Source organism: Pan paniscus, chromosome 2, assembly GCF_029289425.2.
Source record: "Pan paniscus chromosome 2, NHGRI_mPanPan1-v2.0_pri, whole genome shotgun sequence".
Lineage (NCBI taxonomy): Eukaryota > Metazoa > Chordata > Mammalia > Primates > Hominidae > Pan > Pan paniscus.
Window position 1 is genome coordinate 95,541,007 of NC_085926.1, and position 27,621 is coordinate 95,568,627.

Consider the following 27,621-nt stretch of genomic DNA (forward strand, 5'->3'; position numbering starts at 1 on the left):
AAATAAATAAAGCAGAATAAGGGTATGCAACTAAAGATATGAGCAAGGGTCAGGTCTTTGTATTCATGACTAAGACAGTGCACTTTATTCTGTCATTGAAAATCATTGAAGTGTTTAAAGCAAGTCACAGGGTAAGATTTGTGTTTTCACAGAAAACTTTGTTAGAAAGTAATGTGATGGCTTCAGGACAGCCTGGCACTCAGATCCTATGTTTGTCATAACCTCGGTCTAAGTACTTGAGCTCAGCCTAAGATGAATGGACATTGAGAGGCTTGAAGTGTATGTAGATACAGTCCATGAAGCAGCGCCTTGACAACCATCGTGAAGTGATTGGGTTACCACATACGCAATGCGACGTGTCATTTACTGCTCAGATCTGGGGATGCTGTGTTCTGGTGTCTGAGAGAGTCTGATGGAGCTCTGCAGCTTTTAGAAACAGCAGGCATTATTATATATAGCTTTCAGAAACCCCTTCCAATCAGCCTCACCCTTTCTGTCAGTTAGAGGGTAAAATCCATGTTTCTTAGCAGTCAGGTTGAGAGAGCAAAAAAAAGAGGGATAAAGACAAACTGAATTCCAGCTACTAATCTCTGAGATGCAGTATATAAATATGCCATATTCACTCTCTTTCATTTGAATCTGCCTTCCTGGGAAGAGACCATATGTCATAAAAAAATTCATAGTTTCTTTTAGATTAATCTTCAGTAAGAAGCCCCAAAATATTAAATCTCAGTGCTCTCACATTTTTCTTCTCCCCTCATAAACAATTCGATTCAATTTGAATTAATATTTATCGAGTGCTAACAAAATGCATGGCAATATAGTGGATGCTGTAATAGAACTGCTACATAAAGGGATAATACTTATGTCCTACTTTAAGAAAAGGAAACAGTCTGTTTTATACAAGACAAGAGGAACAATATAGCAATAACAACTATTGCACCACAAGATAGGATCAAAAGTTATTTAATTTAATTCTGTCACCATTTATTAACCATCTACCATATTCAAGGAAACCAATATGTCCTAAACCAAACTTGAGAAGGCTATGTTGAGCAAGACCAGAAAAAGGAATATAGATTTTGTTTGAATAAGAGAATTGTGTCATTTGTAGAGAAATAGATTTGTGCTATACCTCATGTATGAATAAATGGGGCTATTCCTCTCAGCCAGACAGAGGTGAATAGATCCTCATTTATTGATTTATCTGGAGTGTTTTTGTTTGTTTGCTTTTGGTTAAATGACCTTAGAAGTCTTTATACGTTGCTTTATTTTGCCAAATTATGCTACCCAACCTAGCCCAGAATTAGGTAAAATTTGGTTCAGTTGTTTTTCCAAAAACTCCAATAGATAAGAATACAGGCTCTGTCATTGCCTGGATTCAAATCTGGACTCCACCACTTACTAGGTTATTAGATCTCTTTGTCCTCCAGTTTCACCATCTACAAGATGAAGATAATCACTACATTTACATCACATCAATATTGAGAGAATGAAATAAAATAAGACGTGTAAAAACCTTAGTCTGGGACTGGCTTATTGTGTTCAGTGAATGTTAGCTATTTTTCTCCTGTAATAATGTGGAAGAAATTAACATATGCATTCCCAAAAGCATATAGAACTATTTTTAGAGCTTTTTTTTTCATCAAGCCCACATTTTATAAACAGTAGATAGACCAATTGGATCGTGGATAAATAGACAGAAGATTGTAGTGATAGAGAGATAAAATAACACAGGTTGGGTTCCCTGGGAAAGATTGTAAAAAGATGTGCACCCAGGAACTTTGTTGGGAGGGCTCACAGGATCAGCTTCCTTATTCCTATAGCTTCCAGAGTTTTGGAAGCTGATAGCCCTTAACCGAATCACTCCCTAGGGAATGCTCTTGGCTAAAGAAAGCTACCTCACCCAAGGCCATGACCCCTTTACATGAGCAGCCTGAATCCAGTGATTGATGTAGGACAGGGGCCCAGTCTTTTTTTCCTCAGTTTGAGGCAACTCTGAGGAGTTATCCAGAACATCCCATAAAATAGATGAAGGCCTTTGGGTGAAGGCACTGAACTGTAACCTGCTGCTGCCCAATCCTGCTTTCTTCTCTTCCTCAGAGGTATTGATGCTGAGAGTGTGTAATCAAAAATCATGATTTAATGAAACTCATAAGATTTACTGCTTCACCAAGGACATTCTTAAGAAAAACTAGCTTTTTTTTTTTTTAATCTTTCTGTGAGTGCCTGTGTCAGAGAAGAATATGAGAATACTAGTATAGCTTGGTTTGGTGCTGACTTGATTCCTGATAAGACTCCTGCAGTTTTACCCATCAGAGTTTTGTACCATTTGTGCAAATATCAACCTAGTGAAAAAAGGCAAAAACATGTACTTAGTGCTATTATGAAAATAATTTTGACCTCATGGAGCCCTGAAAATGTCTTGGCCAATGGATTAGAAGTAAATATCCTACATTTATAGTTCTATAAAAGAACATAAAGAAAGTAGTTTAGATTCTTTTAATACACCAAAATCTTATTTTTAAAATGATACCACTTACCATTATTAGAACCGTTATTACCATGATGATTGAAATGAAAGCAGTTAATCTAAATCTTCAAATGTTGGTGACAAAAATATTTTAAGGTTAATTTTTAAAATAACTTGCATAATAGCCAAAAAGTAGAAATAAGTCAAATATCCATCAACTGATGAATACACAAAAAGAGTAGAAATTATCCAGCAATAAAATGAATAAATTACTGATACATGCTACAATGTGGATGAACCTTGGAAACATACTAGGTGAAAGAAGACAGTCACAAAAGACCACATATTGTATGATTCCATTCAAGAGATATCCAGAATAGGCAAATATATAGAGCTAGAAAGTAGACTACTGGTTGCCCGGGGTGGTGGGAGGAGTTAGGAGAAGTGAGGAGTTATTGCTAGTAAAGATGGGCCTTTTCAGAGGGGATGACGAAAATGTTCTAGAGTTGATTTTGGTGATAGTTGTACAACTCTGTGAATAAGGTAAAAACTGAATTGTATACTTTAAAAGATACATTGTATGGTACACAAATTATATTTCAATAAAAGTATTAAAAAACAAATTGGTGCTTTGTGACACACTCGGCATAGATAGAACATTAAATTTCACCCTGGTCTTAAGTAACTATTTCTCATCATATATGTAGGAGCATATGTTGAGAAGTGATTTTTCAGAAAAGTGAGAAGGGAATTTTCTGACTCATTAAAATTGCAAAAAAACACATATAATAACAGTAATAACAAGGACTAACTATTATTAAATTAAGTGAGGAGCTGTGCTGTCTGCTTTATATGTGATTCTCCCTGCAATTCCGAGTTAGATGACTCTATTCTCATCGTGTAGATAAGGAAACAGACACTCGAGTTTTCAGGTGCCCCATTAACATTCACTACTACTTTAAAATTCTGCTTGACAAGAATTATGATAGGAGGCAACTCCATTTTTGAATAGGTAAAAAAGCCAACTTTTAAACTTCGGTGTACTTCATTTTAGGTCGAAAGAACTTATACTTTCAATTCCACTCAAAGGTTTCAAGATTCCTAATAGAAGAGTGGTAGGTAGTGTACATGATAGAAGAGGCAGATTTCATCTAATAGTGTACTGTCTAAGAAGATGGATTTGAAACATAAAGAGCTAATAACATCAAAGATTTTCTTTGCTAGGTCATCCTTTATACATTAATTATACAGAAGTGCCGGCTTAAATGGATATTCTTGCTGTAAGAGTGTTTTTTTAAGAGAGGGTTCTTTCCCTTACTCTGCACTTGAGTTGGGAGATATTATCAGAGAGCTATCAGAGAGATAAGTTGATAGAGCAAGACAAAGTTTATTTCATTTGTAGTATAAGCTTATTCATTTACCTGAACAATGAATCATCATTGTATAAGAGACTGTGTCACCATGACAGCTAGGGTAAGATCATCTCTGTCCTGAAGCTGCACTATGGTTTGAAATCAGATATGTATTCATAAAAACTGCTTTAACTTTTAAAATTTATAAGTTTCTCTTATTTGTGCTTCTAATGTATAACATAAAGTAATATAGCCCTACAATCTACTGCTAGATATTCATTTTTAATATCATTCATAAATAAATGTTGCATGATGTATAAAAAAAGAATTTTTCATGTTGCTCTATAACTCCATTAAAGACAACAATCTCCGAATAACTAGGTAGAATAATATGCATTATTTTTCACACTTAAAATATTTTTATTTTTATTTCCTCTAATTTCAAGGGTACTATTTGTTTACTATTTGTATCTGGTCTTGTTGGTGCATACATTTTGCTCAGATAACAATTGGATATTTTTTAACTCTTTAAAATGAAAACATTATTTTAAAATCAAGGTGGAGGGAATAAGATGGGATTGATTAGTTAAATGGGATTGATACTGATACCATGCCTGACTCATTCTCCACATCATTTAATTTAATCCTTCCAATCAGGAGCTAAAATTGTCTCATTTTTCTGTCAATTGCTAACAACTTTTCTGTCTTCCCTGTATAATGAAAAAAATGGAAAACTCTATTTCTTTTCTGTTTGCTTGTGCTTTTTTTCATTCTGCTGCTTTCCTATACTTGTTTCTTGTTTATACCATCACTTTTTTTTTCCTGAGTCACCTGTCCTGACTACTATTTTTCACAGTATCTCCAGTTTTCACACGGGTTTTATCCAGTCCTAGGTTTTGCTGCCCTTCTACCCAGCTGTACAGCTGGTTCAAAGCTCACAGCTATGGAAAGTGGATTCTATTTGTTTGGTAGCCTTTTTTTTGGCAGACTTTGCTCTTACTTTATTTCACTTTAGTTCTCTCCTATTACCTAAGCTTTTGAAATAATTTTGTTCTGAGAGTTAATTTGGTTGATTTCCTTCTGTCCTTTGTTTAGTTGTCCTTCACTACTTCCAGTTAAATTTTCCCTTTTCTTTAAATGTCAAACAAATTATTACTTTTCCTTATGAATATAGTCAGTGATCACCAAAGTTGATGCTTATCTTCATTTGATCCAATAAAATAAATATAAGGATCTTATTTAATACACACACACACACTGCATTAAAATAAATCAATTTACACAATTGTGATTCTCTTGCAGAAGCATGATGGCCACTTCACAGTCATCCAGTTGGTCGGAATGCTCCGAGGCATTGCATCAGGCATGAAGTATCTTTCTGATATGGGTTATGTTCATCGAGACCTAGCGGCTCGGAATATACTGGTCAATAGCAACTTAGTATGCAAAGTTTCTGATTTTGGTCTCTCCAGAGTGCTGGAAGATGATCCAGAAGCTGCTTATACGACAACTGTAAGTTTATGTGCCCTTTCCTAATATAGTTTGTTTACTTTTATTGTTTTTAATGTCATTAGAGTAATTCTGTTTCTGCCTTCCTAATTTTCTGCTTGTATTTATTACTTTGCTAATTTGATATCATTATTTAATTGAAAAGTATTTGCTTTGAGTGTCTAGTTTATAACAACAACAACAAAAAAGAAAACAAAAACTTTCATACCTGACTGTTTTCTTTCTTTCATTGTCCTGGGACTTTAACATCATGCTTAACGTCCATGTCATGACTGGATGTTATAACATGGGCTGAAGTATCTTTGATGATTTAATAATTTTATTTAAATAGAGTTCTGTGTATCTAAATGGTAGAATTAATTACTACCTCAGTAATATGAGGAACCAGTGATTCTGAAATGACTTTATTTCCAAATGGTTTTGAATGATCTGATCATACTTATAATGAACAATATGGGTTTCTTTGTAGATATATAAGTACACTCTAAACCTTTTCCTAAATGATACTTGGAGAAAATGTGAGCTGAAATGCAAATTTAAAACTTTAGAACCAAATCGTCATCCACAAATTATATCAGTTCAATTTGTCCTATGGATAGTGTAAATATTTCTGACTGTCCTAAACCAATTTATTTCACTGATCTCTTTGGTTATTGTTTTGAGGAATTTGGTCTCAAAGTCTCTGTTGTGCTATCTTCAAGCTACTAATTCATAAAGTTATATTCTGTTATTTTTTTAAACAAACCTTCACCACTAACTCATTTGGCAGTCAGTTTCAATGAAAAATAAGTCATTAAAGCTACTCAAAAGATTTTTATTATATTCTTATTTTCTCACTTTACACATTATTTTAAAAGATGCAACTTCATTATTGAGTCCTTTTTTATCTCATGCTCTATGAGTTTTTTTTGAAACTTTGCTGTATTCAGTTACTCCAGAATAAAATGCAAGTTTAATATTGTGAAAGGAATATTTTATGCCTTGCTATATTTGCTTTGTAGAAATGTTATCTATTAATTTACCAATGATATTTTTCACAGTTTCTTCAACAAAGAAATATAGTTCTAAGGAAAATAAATTAACCTCTCGTTGTCTGATATATAAAGTAGCAGTGTAGGAGTATCTACTGATCTTTTAATTTAACCAAAAAGCTTCATAAAAATAAAAGTCTATCAGTTCTGAAAACAATTTGTGCAGTTTAGAAAAAGCAGTATTTTCAACTCCATTTTTAAATTGGAAAATATCATAATTATTTTCATTTTTCTCGAGGCCTTTATTTTCTTTTATCTTTACAAATTTATAACTTAAAACAACTTTCGAAGTTATAGAACAATGAATATAAAATTTTTCCATTAAGCACATTATTTCTAATGCTGAAGAATAATGTTGAAAAGTGTTATACAAATATTCAAAATGTAATATTTATAAAAATTGCAACAAATACAATCTACTAAAAAATAAAATATGATGGGAAATTACTAGACTCTTTGTGGCAGTAAGCCTATATAAATAGACTTGAAATTTAATAAAATAATATTTTAACTGCTTTTTAAAATGGTAAGCTTATAACTAAATGTAATATACTCATGAAATTGGCAGATAACTGAAATTTTTATGCATATGTAAGTTTTGTTACATCAAATTTAACAACCAGACTCTTGGCATTTTCTGTCTTATGTGATTCTAAAGACAAAGAGGCCTAGGACAGTGCTTTTTAAAATTTAGATTGGACCCCAGACTTAAATAGCAAATTAGGTAACCAGAATATTAACACTCTAAAAACTGCCTTTAAAAAGCTGTAGATTATGTCTTGATTAAGAAATAAGTCTCTGAATTTAGAAGGTATCAATTAAATGGCAAATAATATAATCAAGTTTTTTTTTTTTAAGTCTCAGAACTACTTACTGTTCAGAGGACTGACTTTATAATGAACATGGACATTCAGCACTTAAAATAGTAAAGCTCTTGCCTTTAAAGACTTTATACTTTCGTAGGTTAGAAGGTTCATGCTGCCTTGCAATTCAATTCAGTAAGTGTGGTCATGGGGGTCTTAAAAAGAACTATAGAAGTACCAAAAAGCAGAGGTTGAAGAAGGCGTCACAAAAAGTCAAAATTTGAACCAAATCTTAGGAGAATTTATTAGGCTGACAGTTGGAGGAAAGGTAGTCCAGATGGAGAAGAAGAAAGGAAAAAGACATGGAAATGCAAAAAAGTGAATGGGCCTATCAATGAAAATTTGGGGCCATAGGCAATGGAGGGGCCAATTTTCCTGGAATAAATGTAAAGGTACCTGAGTGGCACTCCAAGAAATTTGAAGGTTTTTGTATAGCAACTAGGAGACAGGCACTGATTTATTTAAACAGGAAATAACAAACATAGACGCATGTCTTAGAAGATATTATTGGGGCCGGGCACGGTGGCTCGCACCTGTTATCCCATCCCAGCACTTTGGGAAGCTGAGGGGACTGGATCACCTGAGGTCGGAAGCTAGAGACCAGCACGACCAATATGGAGAAACCCCATCTCTACTAAAAATACAAAAAAAAAAAAAAAAAATTAGCCAGGCGTGGTGGCGCATGCCTGTAATCCCAGCTACTCGGCAGGCTGAGGCAGGAGAACCGCTTGAACCCGGGAGGCGGAGGTTGCGATGAACTGAGATCATGCCATTGAACTCCAGCCTGGTCAACAAGAGTGAAACTCCATTTCAAAAAAAAAAACAAAAGATATTATTGAAACAGTGTCAAGAAAGGAAGGAGAGTTTGAAGGACAGGAGGACTAGTAGCAGACAGACCAGTTAGGCATTATTGCAATAAACCAGAATGGTTATATGACTTTAATTAGGGCAATGACAGTTGGAATAAAGAGGAGGAGAGAGAAATAACATAAATTAACATGTTCATTATATGTTCATTATGATTCAATAATTAATTGGATATTAATTGTAAGGAAGAAGGAGGATTTAAAGATGGCACTAATAATTCTAGATTGAACAACTGGTTAAATGGAGATGCTGTTAATCAAGACAGAGAATCCCTATTAGAGATGACCTGGCTAATGGTATTAGATTACAAAGCAAAATTATAAAAGAAGATATTCTATTATAACAAAATTATAATAGACAGATATTCTGTCTCAAAGGCAAGATAATGCCAAATGATCATTGGCATTCTGTCAAAACTTTGTTTATAAATTTTAGAGCGTTCTATGAATGTACTTAGCCCCCAAATACTTTTCACATTTCCTCTTAAAAAGAATGAAATAGTTAGAAACCTACCTACTGAAGATACGAGTCAATTCAAGCAAACCCTGTATAATAAAATAGAGCGGAAGAATGGTCATTTATATGAAAAGGCGGGGGGAGGAGCCAAGATGGCCGAATAGGAATAGCTCCAGTCTACAGCTCCCAGCGTGAGCGATGCAGAAGACAGGTGATTTCTGCATTTCCATCTGAGGTACCGGGTTCATCTCACTAGGGAGTGCCAGACAGTGGGCGCAGGGTAGTGGGTGCATCGCACCGTGCGCGAGCCAAAGCAGGGCGAGGCATTGCCTCCCTTGGGAAGCGCAAGGGGTCAGGGAGTTCCCTTTCTGAGTCAAAGAAAGGGGTGACGGACGCACCTGGAAAATCGGGTCACTCCCACCCGAATATTGCGCTTTTTGGACCGGCTTAAAAAACAGCGCACCACAAGATTATATCCCGCACCTGGCTCAGAGGGTCCTACGCCCACGGAGTCTCGCTGATTGCTAGCACAGCAGTCTGAGATCAAACTGCAAGGCGGCAGCGAGGCTGGGGGAGGGGCGCCCGCCATTGCCCAGGCTTGCTTAGGTAAACAAAGCAGCCAGGAAGCTCGAACTGGGTGGAGCCCACCACAGCTCAAGGAGGCCTGCCTGCCTCTGCAGGCTCCACCTCTGGGGTCAGGGCACAGACAAACAAAAAGACAGCAGTAACCTCTGCAGACTTAAATCTCCCTGTCTGACAGCTTTGAAGAGAGCAGTGGTTCTCCCAGCACGCAGCTGGAGATCTGAGAACGGGCAGACTGCCTCCGCAAGTGGGTCCATGACCCCTGACCCCCAAGCAGCCTAACTGGGAGGCACCCCCCAGTAGGGGCACACTGACACCTCACACGGCAGGGTATTCCAACAGACCTGCAGCTGAGGGTCCTGTCTGTTAGAAGGAAAACTAACAAACAGAAAGGACATCCACACCAAAAACCCATCTGTACATCACCATCATCAAAGACCAAAAGTAGATAAAACCACAAAGATGGGGAAAAAACAGAACAGAAAAACTGGAAACGCAGAGCGCCTCTCCTCCTCCAAAGGAACGCAGTTCCTCACCAGCAACGGAACAAAGCTGGATGGAGAATGACTTTGACGAGCTGAGAGAAGAAGGCTTCAGACGATCAAATTACTCTGAGCTACGGGAGGACATTCAAACCAAAGGCAAAGAAGTTGAAAACTTTGAAAAAAATTTAGAAGAATGTATAACTAGAATAACCAATACAGAGAAGTGCTTAAAGGAGCTGATGGGGCTGAAAACCAAGGCTCAAGAACTACGTGAAGAATGCAGAAGTCTCAGGAGCCGATGCAATCAACTGGAAGAAAGGGTATCAGCAATGGAAGATGAAATGAATGAAATGAAGCGAGAAGGGAAGTTTAGAGAAAAAAGAATAAAAAGCAATGAGCAAATCCTCCAAGAAATATGGGACTATGTGAAAAGACCAAATCTACGTCTGATTGGTGTACCTGAAAGTGACGGGGAGAATGGAACCAAGTTGGAAAACACTCTGCAGGATATTATCCAGGAGAACTTCCCCAATCTAGCAAGGCAGGCCAACGTTCAGATTCAGGAAATACAGAGAATGCCATAAAGATACCCCTCGAGAAGAGCAACTGCAAGACACATAATTGTCAGATTCACCAAAGTTGAAATGAAGGAAAAAATGTTAAGGGCAGCCAGAGAGAAAGGTCGGGTTACCCTCAAAGGGAAGCCCATCAGACTAACAGCGGATCTCTTGGCAGAAACCCTACAAGCCAGAAGAGAGTGGGGGCCAATATTCAACATTCTTAAAGAAAAGAATTTTCAACCCAGAATTTCATATCCAGCCAAACTAAGCTTCATAAGTGAAGGAGAAATAAAATACTTTACAGACAAGCAAATGCTGAGAGATTTTGTCACCACCAGCCTGCCCTAAAAGAGCTCCTGAAGGAAGCACTAAACATGGAAAGGAACAACGAGTACCAGCCGCTGCAAAATCATGCCAAAATGTAACGACCATCGAGACTAGGAAGAAACTGCGTCAACTAATGAGCAAAATCACCAGCTAACATCATAATGACAGGATCAAATTCACACATAACAATATTAACTTTAAATGTAAATGGACTAAATGCTCCAATTAAAAGACACAGACTGGCAAATTGGATAAAGAGTCAAGACCCATCAGTGTGCTGTATTCAGGAAACCCATCTCACGTGCAGAGACACACATAGGCTCAAAATAAAAGGATGGAGGAAGATCTACCAAGCAAATGGAAAACAAAAAAAGGCAGGCATTGCAATCCTAGTCTCTGATAAAACAGACTTTAAACCAACAAAGATCAAAAGAGACAAAGAAGGCCATTACATAATGGTAAAGGGATCAATTCAACAAGAAGAGCTAACTATCCTAAATATATATGCACCCAATACAGGAGCACCCAGATTCATAAAGCAAGTCCTGAGTGACCTACAAAGAGACTTAGACTCCCACACATTAATAATGGGAGACTTTAACACCCCACTGTCAAAATTAGACAGATCAAAGAGACAGAAAGTCAACAAGGATACCCAGGAATTGAACTCAGCTCTGCACCAAGCAGACCTAATAGACATCTACAGAACTCTCCACCCCAAATCAACAGAATATACGTTTTTTTCAGCACCACACCACACCTATTCCAAACTTGACCACATACTTGGAAGTAAAGCTCTCCTCAGCAAATGTAAAAGAACACAGATTATAACAAACTATCTCTCAGACCACAGTGCAATCAAACTAGAACTCAGGATTAAGAATCTCACTCAAAACTGCTCAACTACATGGAAACTGAACAACCTGCTCCTGAATGACTACTGGATACATAACGAAATTAAGGCAGAAATAAAGATGTTCTTTGAAACCAATGAGAACAAAGACACAACATAACAGAATCTCTGGGACGCATTCAAAGCAGTGTGTAGAGGGAAATTTATAGCACTAAATGCCCACAAGAGAAAGCAGGAAAGATCCAAAATTGACACCCTAACATCACAATTAAAAGAACTAGAAAAGCAAGAGCAAACACATTCAAAAGCTAGCAGAAGGCAAGAAATAACTAAGATCAGAGCAGAACTGAAGGAAATAGAGACACAAAAAACCCTTCAAAAAATTAATGAATCCAGGAGCTGGTTTTTTGAAAGGATCAACAAAATTGATGGACCACTACCAAGACTAATAAAGATAAAATAAGGAAGAATCAAATAGACACAATAAAAAATGATAAAGGGGATATCACCACAGATCCCACAGAAATACAAACTACCATCAGAGAATACTACAAACACCTCTACGCAAATAAACTAGAAAATCTAGAAGAAATGGATAAATTCCTCGACACATACACTCTCACAAGACTAAACCAGGAAGAAGTTGAATCTCTGAATAGACCAATAACAGGAGCTGAAATTGTGGCAATAATCAATAGTTTACCAACCAAAAAGAGTCCAGGACCAGATGGATTCACAGCCGAATTCTACCAGAGGTACAAGGAGGAACTGGTATCATTCCTTCTGAAACTATTCCAATCAGTAGAAAAAGAGGGAATCCTCCCTAACTCATTTTATGAGGCCAGCATCATTCTGATACCAAAGCTGGGCAGAGACACAACCAAAAAAGAGAATTTTAGACCAATATCCTTGATGAACATTGATGCAAAAATCCTCAATAAAATACTGGCAAAACGAATCCAGCAGCATATCAAAAAGCTTATCCACCATGATCAAGTGGGCTTCATCCCTGGGATGCAAGGCTGGTTCAATATACACAAATCAATAAATGTAATCCAGCATATAAACAGAGCCAAAGACAAAAACCACATGATTATCTCAATAGATGCAGAAAAAGCCTTTGACAAAATTCAACAACCCTTCATGCTAAAAACTCTCAATAAATTAGGTATTGATGGGACGTATTTCAAAATAATAAGAGCTATCTATGACAAACCCACAGCCAATATCATACTGAATGGGCAAAAACTGGAAGCATTCCCTTTGAAAACTGGCACAAGACAGGGATGCCCTCTCTCACCACTCCTATTCAACATAGTGTTGGAAGTTCTGGCCAGGGCAATTAGGCAGGAGAAGGAAATAAAGGGTATTCAATTAGGAAAAGAGGAAGTCAAATTGTCCCTGTTTGCAGACATGATTGTATATCTAGAAAACCCCATCATCTCAGCCCAAAATCTCCTTCAGCTGATAAGCAACTTCAGCAAAGTCTCAGGATACAAAATCAATGTACAAAAATCACAAGCATTCTTATACACCAACAACAGACAAACAGAGAGCCAAATCATGAGTGAACTCCCATTCACAATTGCTTCAAAGAGAATAAAATACCTAGGAATCCAACTTACAAGGGATGTGAAGGACCTCTTCAAGGAGAACTACAAACCACTGCTCAAGGAAATAAAAGAGGATACAAACAAATGGAATAACATTCCATGCTCATGGGTGGGAAGAATCAATATCGTGAAAATGGCCATACTGCCCAAGGTAATTTACAGATTCAATGCCATCCCCATCAAGCTACCAATACCTTTCTTCACAGAATTGGAAAAAACTACTTTAAAGTTCATATGGAACCAAAAAAGAGCCCACATCACCAAGGCAATCCTAAGCCAAAAGAACAAAGCTGGAGGCATCACACTACCTGACTTCAAACTATACTACAAGGTTACAGTAACCAAAACAGCATGGTACTGGTACCAAAACAGAGATATAGATCAATGGAACAGAACAGAGCCCTCAGAAATAACGCCGCATATCTACAACTATCTGATCTTTGACAAACCTGAGAAAAACAAGCAATGGGGAAAGGATTCCCTATTTAATAAATGATGCTGGGAAAACTGGCTAGCCATATGTAGAAAGCTGAAACTGGATCCCTTCCTTACACCTTATACAAATATCAATTCAAGATGGATTAAAGACTTAAACGTTAGACCTAAAACCATAAAAACCCTAGAAGAAAACCTAGGCATTACCATTCAGGACATAGGCATGGGCAATGACTTCATGTCCAAAACACCAAAAGCAATGGCAACAAAAGCCAAAATTGACAAATGGGATCTAATTAAACTAAAGAGCTTCTGCACAGCAAAAGAAACTACCATCAGAGTGAACAGGCAACCTACAGAATGGGAGAAAATTTTCACAACCTACTCATCTGACAAAGGTCTAATATCCAGAATCTTCAATGAACTCAAACAAATTTACAAGAAAAAAACAAACAAGCCCATCAAAAAGTGGGCGAAGGACATGAACAGACACTTCTCAGAAGAAGACATTTATGCAGCCAAAAAACACATGAAAAAATGCTCATCATCACTGGCCATCAGAGAAATGCAAATCAAAACCACAATGAGATACCATCTCACACCAGTTAGAATGGTGATCATTAAAAAGTCAGGAAACAACAGATGCTGGAGAGGATGTGGAGAAATAGGAACACTTTTACACTGTTGGTGGAACTGTAAACTAGTTCAACCATTGTGAAAGTCAGTGTGGCGATTCCTCAGGGATCTAGAACTAGAAATACCATTTGACCCAGCCATCCCATTACTGGGTATATACCCAAAGGACCATAAATCATGCTGCTATAAAGACACATGCACACGTATGTTTATTGCGGCATTATTCACAATAGCAAAGACTTGGAACCAACCCAAATGTCCACCAACGATAGACTGGATAAAGAAAATGTGACACATATACACCATGGAATACTATGCAGCCATAAAAAATGATGAGTTCATGTCCTTTGTAGGGACATGGATGAAATTGGAAATCATCATTCTCAGTAAACTATCACAAGAACAAAAAACCAAACACCGCATATTCTCACTCATAGGTGGGAATTGAACAATGAGATCACATGGACACAGGAAGGGGAACATCACACTCTGGGGACTGTGGTGGGGTGGGGGGAGGGGGGAGGGATAGCATTGGGAGATATACATAATGCTAGATGACGAGTTAGTGGGTGCAGCACACCAGCATGGCACATGTATACATATGTAACTAACCTGCACGTTGTGCACATGTACCCTAAAACTTAAAGTATAATAAAAAAAAAAAGAAAAGGATTCTTTGTTTTATAAGAACATCTGCATGAAAATAGCTTTAAAGAGAAAATTCCCTTGATACGTATATATTTTATGTATAATTCAGTTTTTTAAAGTTGTATCTATATATAACTTTCTTTGAACGTATATTTTACCTTAGATGATTTTGACTTTTTCTCTTGCTGTGTAACTATAATTGCTATTTGCTCATTATTTGTAAATGTTTTTTATAATCTGTGTCAGGAAGGATTTGGAGGAAAGAGAGGCTGTGAGGGCTTAAAAATAAGAAGACATGATAGATAAAGGTTGGGTTTTGTGGGGCAGTTGTTGGGGAGAGGTTTGTAATCTTCAAGAAAAAAATATCTTTAGAACAGTATGCTACATGGAAGCTATCCTTTTCTAATCAAAATAGGGACAGAATAGGCATTTTCCATTAAAATGACTTTGCCAATTTAGAGACCCACAAATCACAACAAAGAGCAATCAGAACTGGTTAAAGAAGATGGTCTGGAAAGCTTGTGTGAGCAGTGCGAGTCCAGCTCTGGTTATGGTACTCGACTGGTCCTCATGTGGAAGAGAAACAGAAGGGCCATGGGAGCCAGAGTGGCCAGACCAGAAAGCAATGTGACAAGAGAGATTACCCTCCAACAGTGAGTCTTTCAGAGCCCCGTTTAAAAATCCTATACATGTAATATATAAGACAGTATTGTCCACATTTCGAAATACACTAAAGTAAATGAAGAATGAGATTTACACCTAAATATAAGTAGAAATTCTAATATTTTCTTCTTCAACTTGAGTGTTTTGCATGCCGTGCTCTAGGTCTGACATATTCATTCACTGTGTACTTTACACAGTTTATTATAGAGCGACCATATTTCAGGCATTATTCTTTGGAGGGCCAATTGTGAAACAGCTTCGCTAATTATCAAAAAAAGGACTCCCATTCCATGAGGAAAACAGCAAAAGATCAATCATCACTATGCCAGCCACCAGAAACAGGAGTCCATATGTACTTATACTCACTGCATCCTGGGCCACTGTGTAGGTCCACCATGCACTGGTTACCTATTTGCCAAAATCCAGTGAAAGAAAACATATTCACAAGTTATGTGAAATGGGTTTACTTCTTATAGATAATTAGCAAGGGACAGAAGTCTTGGATTCATTGTGTGTGGTTCTTCCAAGGCTGAAGAAAGCTGAACAGGAAAGATGTAGTCTTGATATGAATGCTCCACTTTCACAGCTGAGGGACCCTGAAAGGCAGTCCACTCTGGATTATGTACTTCAGGGGCCACATGACATACTGGGCAAAGCTGTAAAGGACATCCGGCTTCCAGGGAAGAGAGGAACAAAACTCAGTCTGTCCCATGCAGTTCCTTCCTAACTCAAGCTATTCAATTTCCTAGGAGGGACAGGTTTCAGGCAGTTCCTCCCTATCTGAGGATATTGCATTCCCAGCACATTCTACTGTTATTCTTCAGAACTACAAGCAAGAAAGCAAAGAGAGCTGGGTTGGTCCAAGGCCACTCAAAGAACTCTACTGCACCACTAACCAAAAACAAAGGGATTATTGAGAACAGATAAATGGCTACACAGGAATAAGACCAAGGGTAACCAAATAAGGCATATAGTAAAACTCATATATTGTACGGACACCAAGAGTCGACAGCACAGCATGAAAGGCAACAAGAGTTGTAGCAGAAGGTTTTTCTGGTATAGTATGTAAGCCCTGAACTAAAATACATCAAGCTTTTTCAAAGAAACTTTAAGATCTGATAATGGCATGAAAACCAAGAAATGTGTATTGTGGGCCAAGATAGAAGGAAATAAATGCACAAAAATAGGATTTAGATGAGAACTGAGGCCTTGTTTTTACATGCCAATTCTATGATGAGATTACAAAGCACTTATGAGAGATTAGTGAATGATTAGGGTCCGCACCTAACAATACATATATAATTAGTGTTATGTGGCTAAATTAATCTGCATAAAAGTTACTGACAGTTCACATTGTTTCCATCTGATTACATGGTCTCCTGTCTGGTTATAATTTAGGTGCTAAGAAATCACTGCCTTTTCTGAGTTTGACACACATTCACATGGACAACTGTTTTATAACCAGTTCCAGAGGAGGGACTTTCTCATTTGAATATTGCTAGGCAACCCAGTCTTAAACTTACATTGAAAATGCTAAGCCTCTTTGCTCTCAATTATGGAAATGAGATCCTATTTACCTAAAAAGAACATTAAAAGATATATTATGGTGCACACTCATCCATTTTAAGAGATAAGTTTCATTTAAAATATAGTGGCAGTAAATGTTCAGATTTTTAAAAAAATTCTCATGAGTAAACTTCTTTTATTATATTTTGAAGATCAAAGCAAAATAGAAGAATCATTTATTGCAATACTCGTTAAAAATTTTATGAGTCCTTGATTTTAACTTCTAATTGCATCGATTTTGTGTTATCCATGGCAAATTTTGGTTTTGTTTGTCTGACAGCAGCAATTCAGTCGAAATACTTTGTTGAAATACAGAGCCTCATTATCGACAATATATAATCTGCATAATTACAGTTCTGTTAACATCTTAATTCTGTTTACTTTGCATTCATAGGACCTCTTCCCAACTCTAACACTTAACCTCTGCTATTCTGCATAAATTCTGAGAAAAGCCAAATTTTCTATCGGTCTAAGAAGACATAGCCTACACCCAACATGGAGATAATTATAAAAAATAATGAAGCAGCATGAGGGGAAGGTATTTAATGTGTATTTTAAAGTTGGGAGAGATTCTCCTTCACCTAATTTAGGTGTTTGTGAATTGGCTTGACTTTTTGAAGTTAATTTTTAAGCCTTGAACATGTCCAACTTTAAGAACTTTAAGAGTAAATATTTTAACACAAGTGAGATCTGCCTTTAAGTACTTTCATTAACATGAGTAAATGGGATTCATCTGGAGATCATGCTTAACCTTTTAGTAAAACATACTCAGAACTTTCACTCACTTTGTCTCTTAGATTATAGAGTTGGTGTAAAAAGTTTGCAGCGAGAAAAAAAATTAAAGGTTTCAATTACAATTATATAATAACCAATGCACTGAATAAAAGGACTCACACTGAAAAATGTTACTGATTTCTTGGATTCTAAAGAATAAAACTTTATCCATTGAAATTCTACCACAGGATTCTCTGTCATAAAGTCACTGGTGGTGGAGCTGACACTGTGCTAAGATACAATACGTGGTAAAATGCATTTTACTCTAACTCTACCCTAGTTCAACTGGGTCTAAGCCGAAAAATTACTTACACTCAATTTTTCTTTAAGACTTGACCAAGCTAAAAATGGAGGGGGTTTGACTGCTTTAGGCACAAAACAGGCACTTAGGTAGAAAATCATGAAACCAACCGTGTTAGTCTGTTTTCTCGCTGCTAATAAAGACATATCTGAGACTGGGTGATTTATAAAGGATAGAGGTTTAATTGACTCACAGTTCCCTATGGCTGGGGAGGCCTCACAATCATGGCAGAAGTGAAGGAGGAGGAAAGTCACGTCTTACATGGTGACAGGCAAGTGAGAGCATTTGCAGGGGAACTCCCATTTATAAAACCATCACACCTTGTGATGGTCACTACCACGACAACAGTATGGGGGAAACCACACCATGATTCAATTATCTCCACCTGGCCCCACCCTTGACACGTGGGGATTATTACAACTCAGGGTGAGATTTGGGTGGGGACACAGCCAAACCATATAATCTACTAACATAGAAAAAGCTACATATAGCAGCATATATAGAATATAAGAACAAGCTCCTTCAGAGAATTCACTGGGAAATTCAAATAAAGGAAATGGCACTTTTTTTAGGCAAACCTAAATTCAGCCACATAAGAATAAAGAAAAGTGAGAAAAATAGCTGCATTATCAGAATGCTATGATGTGAAGATTTAAATAACTTATTGTTCAGTAAAAAAGGTGATAAGTAAATAAACCTTGGAAAAGTGAAAAACAACAAATATCCAAGCTGGATAAACCAAATTCATCTATTAAGAAAAGAGCTATGCCACTTGGGAAAAAACAACAAAATGACTATTCACACACACACACACACAACAATAGTTCTATGATAGATGCTATGCTAGTAGTCAATCAAACCAGTCAAATGTATTGACCATTATAATTCGCTGATGAGGAAGAAATCGATGCGCCAATACTAGGTTTCCTAAATTCACAGGAAAACAGTACTCTTGATCCAGCAAATGTTTCATAGATTAATTCATGAAGAGAAAATCTGACAGTTTTTATATACTTTTTTCAATAGAAACTTTTTGTAAAGGATACTCTAATCATCTAATACAAAAGATATATTCTTAAAAATTAGTAGTCTCCACATCTTGAGCCCATTTGTCAGAAAGCAAATCCACAACAATGGAGATGGAGGAGCAACACACATAACAAACGGGAGAGAATATGTGCTAAATGCATGGTAAAAGTCTTCTCCAATAACTGTTTGAGGTGTGAACACCGTAAACATCAGCTTGGATCATAGGCATAGAGACCCAGAATCTTAATGGTACTTGTCTGGGATGGTAGTTTCAGAAGGGCACGAAACTCTTATGAAATATACTGCTTAGGTGAACTGACAATGGCAGATGTTAAGCATATGATGGAAAGTGGGGATTAATGCAATACCAAAGGAAATTACTGCATAAAGAATTATTTCCTGAAAAGCCCTCATCTATGAAGCTTAGGAAACAACAGTTTGCGGTCATTACAGAGTGATTTTTAGTAAAACAAATGAAAAAGATTTTAAGATTATCATACACAAAGGAAAAAATGACTGATAAAATGGTAGCTTCATCAAAAATTTTGAAAATAGAGAGATCCATCTGGCTCAGTCATATATACTATTAAGAAGGCAAGCCAAACTTTGAGAAAACCTCTATATTTTATTTGTACAAATCACACACAAAAAAGAACCTAAAAAACAAAAACAAGAAGTCCTTGTTACATGTAATAAGCCTTTTGTCTCTTCAATATGTGTTTTAAAGAAGAGGACTCTACTCTTCTTTAAGAGGCTGACGCAGGAGAATTGCTTGAACCTGGGAGGCAGAGGTTGCAGTGAGCTGAGATTGCACCACTGCATTCCAGCCTGGGCAACAGTTCAAGACTCCATCTCAAAAAAAAAAAAAAAAAAGGAGAGGACTCTAAGAAACAGACCTGGGAAGTCATCATTATTTAACACAAGAGAATACTGAGAAACTCCAACTTTCTTTTCAGCACTCAAGATTTGGTGTGTCACTTGCAAGTGGTTATTTTGTTTCGATTTTGTCCTAAGATAACATTTGCTATAGATTTGTGGCGAGCAAGAAATTTTATGTTTTACATTTTTGAAAGCTTCTCAACACCTACAGTAATATACTACTTAATGGCTTCTTTATTAATTGCTGATAATAAAACCAATAAGAAATAAGTAGAAAGAAAGTGATTGAAATTATAAGAACATTGTCTTTAGTACAATTACATTCATTTCTTCTCTGATATCACTGTTAATCACAACCCACCAATCTGTAAACCTAAAACAATCTTTAATATATTGCAAAAGCAATGAAAAATCTGCAATAGAAAGAAGCAAATGTAGCAAATGTTAAAGCACTTACAATGATGGGTTAGGATATTCACAAGCAGACAAGAAAATTCACAAGCAGAGGGGGAAAGTCTCTAAAAGCATATTGAACACAAAAGGATATCTATAGCCTGGATAAAATCCAATAAAAATGATTTATAAAATCACAGAATACATAATATTTTAATATTTATAAATATCTGCAATACATCTAGTCCTTCTAACCTAAGTGCTAATCAGTGAGGAATAATCAAATGCCAGTCACAGTTCTCAAGATATTTTCCGTACAGTTTGATGATTAAGAATCTCATGAAATGCCAAGTGCTGTTTGTTCGTGTGTTAGCAACATTCAGCATTGTCTAATTCAGAGAAACTCTCCCTGTTCCCATGATTTTAGAACAAACCCAGACTATATTGATTTACTGAGGAAGATCAATCAGCACATGTCCAGCAAGTAGAGAGTAAAATGTCATTGGCCCATCTTGCTTGTACAGAAAAAAAGACAAAGTAAAACTATACACAAACATGCTGACTTTATTTTTTTTGTAACTTTTTTTTTTAGGTTCAGAGGTTTATGTGCAGGTTTGTTACATGGGTAAATTGTGTGTCACTAATGTCACTAAAGTTTGGTGTATAAATGATCCCACAACCCAGGTAGTGAGCATGGAACCCAATAGGTAGTTTTCAACCCTAACCCCACCCCCGTCTAGTAGTCCCGAGTGTCTATTTTTCCTTTCTTTATGTCAATGCATACTCCATGTTTTGCTCCCACTTAAAATAACATACCTGCTGACATTAAATCTAGAGTTTCAAAGATACCAACAGAGGAAATAAAGTCATAACTAATGCTTAATCGCTAGTTTCATCTCTGATGTGAAAAGAATGCTTTTGTCCTTCAACAGTAAACAGCTAAGAAGGAAAACATGATAAATACCAGACAAACCACATGAAATCTTTATGGGAAAGCTTACTTATTCCCAGTGTAAAAAGCTTCACATCAATGGCAAATAAAGTGAAAACATTACCGGTTATTTATGCTGTTTGCAACAGACGCTATTGGCTGCCCATTCAACCTCTCTTGTTATTTCTTCCTGGCTAATGAAACCTTGAAATTTGGATGTTTTCAATGAGCTCAGATCCAAGAAATAAATCAGGATTTATATGTCAGTTATAGTTATACCACTATCCTTGGACACTTAAGTTTTACACTTAAATATAATAGAAGTGAGATGAGGAATTTATGGGAAAATTTCTAGTTGAAATCTATCAAAAATAGGTTTGAGTGGGGAGCTTTCTAGTACTGGCCCTTTCACTTTCTTTATTGCTTTGAATATGGTTTTGGGAGGACATAATGCTTGGAGCTGTGACAGCCCTCTTGCAGACATGAGGCAGCAAGCCTAAGGAGTTAAACCCAATGCTGAGTATGGCCAAGTAGGAAGATCTAAAGAGCCTGGATCTCAGAAGAAATTGCTGAATTTCTGCATCAAAACAGAAACTTACTCCTGTTTTTTATTTGTAATTTAATTAAGTGTTTTATTTGCTTAAGCATCTGAGTGTTGGGTATTATGACTCTATGACTTGTATCTGAAGACATTCTACCTGATATAGTAATCAACAAATGTGAAAACTTCCATATTAATAGATAACACAAATAGAGAAATAATAAAATGAGGAGTTTAAGTATTGTGTCCCCACAATCACACAAACTAACTAGGTATAAGGATACTATAAACATACAGTTAGTTTGGGGCCCCAATAATCATAATTTATTCATTTTACATATATTCTTAATATTATAAGTCACTATGTTAGGTAGTGGGGATAAAAGTGCTTAGGGTCTCAAAAGGAAAAATAGACAAGTATGATTGCATCAAACTAAAAAGCTTCTGAATAACAGAGGAAACAATCAACAAAATGAAAAACAACCTACAGAATGAGAGAAAACACTTGCAAACCATAGTTTTCTGATAAGGAATTAATATGCAAAATATGTAAGGAACTCATACAACTCAATAATAATAATAACGTGGTTAAACATGGGCAAAAGACCTGAATAGGTATTTCTCAGAAGAAGACATACAAATGGCCAACAGGTATATGAAAAGGCAGTCAACATCACTAATCATCATGGAAATGCAAATAAAAACACAATAAGATATCACCTCATACCTATTAGAATGGTGATTATCAAAAAGACAAAAAATAGCAAGTGGTGGTGAAGATACAGGGAAAAGTGAACCTTTGCACATTGTGCATGGTAATGTAAATTGGTACAGCTATCATGGAAAACAGTCTAGAAGTTCCTCAGAAAATTAACGATAGAATTACCATATGATTCAGCAATCCCACTTCTAGGTATATAATCAAAGGAAATGAAATCAGTATCTTGAAGAGATTCTGCACTCCTGTGTGTGCTGCATCATTATTCAAAATAGCCAAGATATAAAAACAACCTAAATATTTCTTTTTGAATGAATGGATAAAGAAAATGTGGTGTGTGAATTATCATTCAGCCCCCAAAAAGAAAATCCTGCCATTTGCAAAACATAGATGAACATAGAGGACATTATGCTAAATGACAAAATCCAGAATCAGAGAGACAAATACAACATGATCTCATTTACATGTAGAATCTAAAATAGTCTCATAGAAGCAGAGTAGAATGGTTGTTGCCAAGAGCTGCAGGGAGAGAGAAATGGGAAGATGTTGGCCAAAGGGTACTAAGTTTTAGTTAGGATGAATATTTCTGGAGAGCTAATACACAATACTAAATTTAACAATACTATATTGTATGCTAGAAATTTGTTAAAAGGGTAGATCTTAAGTGTTCTCACCAGAAATTTTAAAAAATAAAGGTAAATATGTGAGGTGATAAATATGTTACCTAGCTGGATTGTGGTTGTGATTTCACAATGTATATTAAAAACATCAAATTTTATACCTTATATATAGATAATTTTTTGTCAGTCATATTCAGTAAAGCTGAAAAAGCGCTGGGGAGAAAACATTAAATAATCATGCTATTGGATAAGTAATTACAATCTGAGATTCTGTACAACAAATCTGTGAGTACCTACTGTTGTGGTAGGTACTGTTCTGGTCACTGGACATATTCCAATAAGTAAGCTTTCTTCATACAGTTTACAGTCTTGAGGATGGCAGAAATAAAAAATAATTTTTAAAAGATAATCTCAGATAGTGATAAATATTGGATATACAACAAAAATAAAAGTGAGTAGCTACCTTGAAAGACATGGCCAGTAAATATTTCTTTAATAAGGTTGTCACCTTTGAAGTAAGACCTGAAAATTGTAAGGGTACCAGCCAGGAAAAGATTTGAAGTCAGAATCTTCAAAGATGAGAGAAAAACAAATATAACTCCTAAGATGAGAACAAGCTTGGTGTATTTTAAAACTAGGAATAAAGCCAGGATGGTTGATACCCTGAGAGGTAGGGGAGAGTGTTAAGGAAACAAAGAAGAGCCAGATGCTGTAGGAACTCAAAGGGCATGGAAAAGAGTAGAAATTATATTCTATCTACAAAAGGAAGCCACTGGAAAATTTTAAGCAAAGGGTGACATATGATTTGTGTTCTAAAGAGCTCATTCTGGCTGTATGTTGAGATTGATTTACAGAGAGGAAGGGAGAGAGATAGCAAAGAGATCCATTTGCACAACCCTAGACAGGAAATGATGGTGCCTTAGTTTATGCCGGTAAAGAAGAAAATGAAGAGTGGTGAAGATAGTTGGGATATCTTGTGGCAATAGATCAGCTTGGAAAAAATATATATATTATATGTTATATATTATATATTATATATTTTATATATATATACACATACATATATATGTTTTTTGTGTATGTTTTGGGGTTTTTTGTTTGTTTCTCTAGATGAGGAAATTGAGGCCCAAAGAAATGATTTACACAAGTCACACGGCTATTCCATGGGAGACTGTCAGTTAGCCATTGCAGTAACAATGTTTGGGGAAAGTGCCTGTCCCACAATCAAATCCTCCTTCTTCCCCAGTAGTTTCCACTGCAAATTCTTTTCTGTCATATGCAAACTCCCTTCAATCTCTTACCTCTGAGACTCTTGCAGAAGGCAATGGATATCGGCAGTTGAAAGTCTTTGAAGGTTGAGAAAAAAAGAGAAAGATCTCATCATTTTTTATGGGTGCATAGTATTCCATGGTGTATATGTGCCACATTTTCTTAATCCAGTCTATCATTGTTGGACATTTGGGTTGCTTCCAAGTCTTTGCTATTGTGAATAGTGCCGCAATAAACATACGTGTGCATGTGTCTTTATAGCAGCATGATTTATAATCCTTTGGGTATATACCCAGTAATGGGATGGCTGGGTCAAATGGTATTTCTAGTTCTAGATCCCTGAGATATTGAACAATGAGAACACATGGACACAGGAAGTGGAACATCACACACTGGGGGGCCTGTTGTGGAGTTGGGGGAGGGGGGAGGGATAGCATTAGGAGATATACCTAATGTTAAATGACAAGTTAATGGGTGCAGCACACCAACGTGGCACATGTATACATATGTAACAAACCTGCACGTTGTGCACATGTACCCTAAAACTTAAAGTATAATAAAAAAAAAAGAGAACGATCTCTTAGTCTTTGGTGATAGATGTTACAAATGCAAACACACCTCAAAATGTTTTTTTTTTTTTCTTACCAGTCTTTTCAAATTATTCTACAGTGAGTATTGTACTTTTATGGTAAAGGAAAGAGAACAATATATGTTATAAAACTATAGAAAGAAATAGCTCCTGGCAGAGTTCCAAGGTAGCCTTCTGTTTGGTATATTAAAATTTCTTCTCTCTGGTATTAGTTGCTAAACAACATGTTTGTTTGTTTTAATGCTACTTCTTTAATCAAAAAGTTGGCTGGAGGTCACTTCACTAGGCAACATTTATTTTTAAATGAAAGATAAAGAGATTAAGGAAATAAATATTACTACTACTGATTTTTTAAATGGAATTCTGGGCAATATTCCAAGAAACCTCAGATTCTTCCCCAGAGTTTAAAATCTAATACCTATTCCTCAGTGTCACCATCGGGCCTACCATAAGCCCCAGAATCAACTTTTCCGAACCTATAAATAATGATTAGGAGATCTGAAGCTAGAGAAAATGCTACAGAATCTTAAAGTGTGTTTTTTAAAGATAAAAAATTTTAAATATTATAAAAATGTATCCATATCCTTATTAAGAAATAAATACCTTTTTTTCTTTTTCATTTGCTGTATTTTCCTACCTGGCTATCCGTTGATTGGTCTGTGCTAGCTACTTACTGATCAGGCTTATATAGGTCAAACCTTTGCAGTCATGATTTATTGCAGGAAAGCAAAAGAAAGCCACTGAAAAAATGACTGCAAAGAGCTTTCCTCAAACTCTCCCTTGGGCCTCTCTGTCTCTTCAAGGAACAGCTCTGAATGCATCTATGATCCATCAATATTTTCATATATTCATATCATTGCCTGTTCACATTAACATAAACACACAAAGTTTCACTGTACCTAGTTTTGCTTCTTTAAACTTGCAATAAGAACAGGGTATTATCATATGAAACATACACATTACTCAGTTGTTTAACCATCCTCTTAATCAGTGTATAATATGTGTCACAAAAAGGCAGCTGCTAAATGAATTATACATAAAGGTAATGCTTTCTAGATTACTCCTGCCTGTATATATTGCATAATTTAGGCCTGGTCCTTAATTGTCTTTTTATGGAAGCTGAATCATTACCTTGTTCTTTTAGTAGTCCAAATGTTTGTTTTTCATGTATGCTATAAAAGTAAACTTTTTAAGAGAAGTCAACATTTTAAATTTGTGTTTATAGCATGTATTTTTCTAAAGGCTCTTTTTTTTAGGAAAATTTTCAGGCTGTGTTTCTTAGTTAAGATGAAACTATGTTTACTTTTAAAAATAACTGCCACTAAAGGAAAAGCATAAATTTGATAGAACCAAGTTGTTTTCTCATATAAAGTAAAAACTAACAAAGAAGGCAAGGAATAAACTATTATACCTTCATCTCCACCCTACCCTCTATAGGTTCTATAATCAAGGCATTTCAGTAGCCCAATATGGATATGGAGTCATTAAGAAATGGAAATACTACAGACATAATATGGTAGAGTAAACAGTAGTTTATATAAACTTGGAGCTGTGATTTTAATCTCAGCTTGGCCATAATTCAGTGAACAGACACGGATCATTAATTTGAAATCCGTGTACCTCGGTTTCCACATCTTGAACAGAATTAATAAAACTGACCATTCTATTTTACAGAATGTTATAAGAACAAACAGGATAATAAATAAGCTAAATTATAGATCCTAGCCACTATTGAGACTAACAGCATAGGAGTCACCAGAGACACTTATTGAAAAATGCAGATTTCCAGTTTCAGCCCCTGAAATTCATTTTTATTCAGTATGTCTGAGGGAAGAATAGCAAGAATTTCCAATCTGGAAATTCAGATTTTTTATAAACACCCAGGTGATTGTGAAACAGGTTATCTGAGACTTCCATCTTGATTAACTGCCCTACTACAATCTAGACACATATCCAATTATTTCCTCCTCCAGCCTTACACATCATTAGATAGGACAGAAGTCACAAGCAAGTAAAAGAATTGTCAATACAGTGGAAAGGGGGAGGAAATAGGAAGGAAAAGGAGTGAACAATGGGAAATTAGAGCTGTTCTGGTTACACTAAGCATACTGTACAACATAAATTAATAATTTCCCTGACATTATTCTTAGCATTATGCTATTCTATCTCACCCACACACTTTTAGTTTCTATTATAAGATAGTTTTTCATGTAAAACATGCTTTATAATGAAGAGTGAGACTATGAGCCCTGATTTTTTTCTCTGGTGCTCCTTTTGTTGAATTTAGTATTTTCCCTTTTGCTACCTTTTTCTTGCATTTTCTTCTCTTTAATGTATCCATGACAATTATTTGTCTCCAATATAGAGCGATGTAAAAATGTATGTCCCTTCCATGGCACTTACTGAAGACCTTAAAATTTTGTGAAAATACTTTAAACTATGATATAACTATAACCTATGGCCACAACATAGACAACTTTTCTTAGACAGTAATGTCCTTCAGTTGCCTCAGGTGCTTAATTTTATCTCAGAGTCTTAAAACAATTACATATTATTTCAGATTATGCCATGAAACTTTAATATCTCTAAAGTCAATGGGGTTTTAAGGTACTTGGAAACGATTAGGTTTTGCTTGAACTCCAATATACCTTATGGGAA

At 36.0% G+C, this 27,621-nt stretch overlaps 1 protein-coding gene across 8 annotated transcripts in view; it reads left to right on the forward strand.

Moving 5' to 3' along the window:
- The window catches only part of EPHA6 (EPH receptor A6), a 955,687-nt gene that overhangs the window by 821,861 nt on the left and 106,205 nt on the right, over nucleotides 1-27,621 (forward strand). For all 8 annotated transcript variants that reach the window (XM_034956977.2, XM_008975358.3, XM_055110176.1 and 5 more), the window contains one exon: nucleotides 5,128-5,337. In XM_034956977.2, coding sequence (XP_034812868.2) covers nucleotides 5,128-5,337 — 210 coding nt within the window. The remainder of the gene's footprint in view (nucleotides 1-5,127; nucleotides 5,338-27,621) is intronic.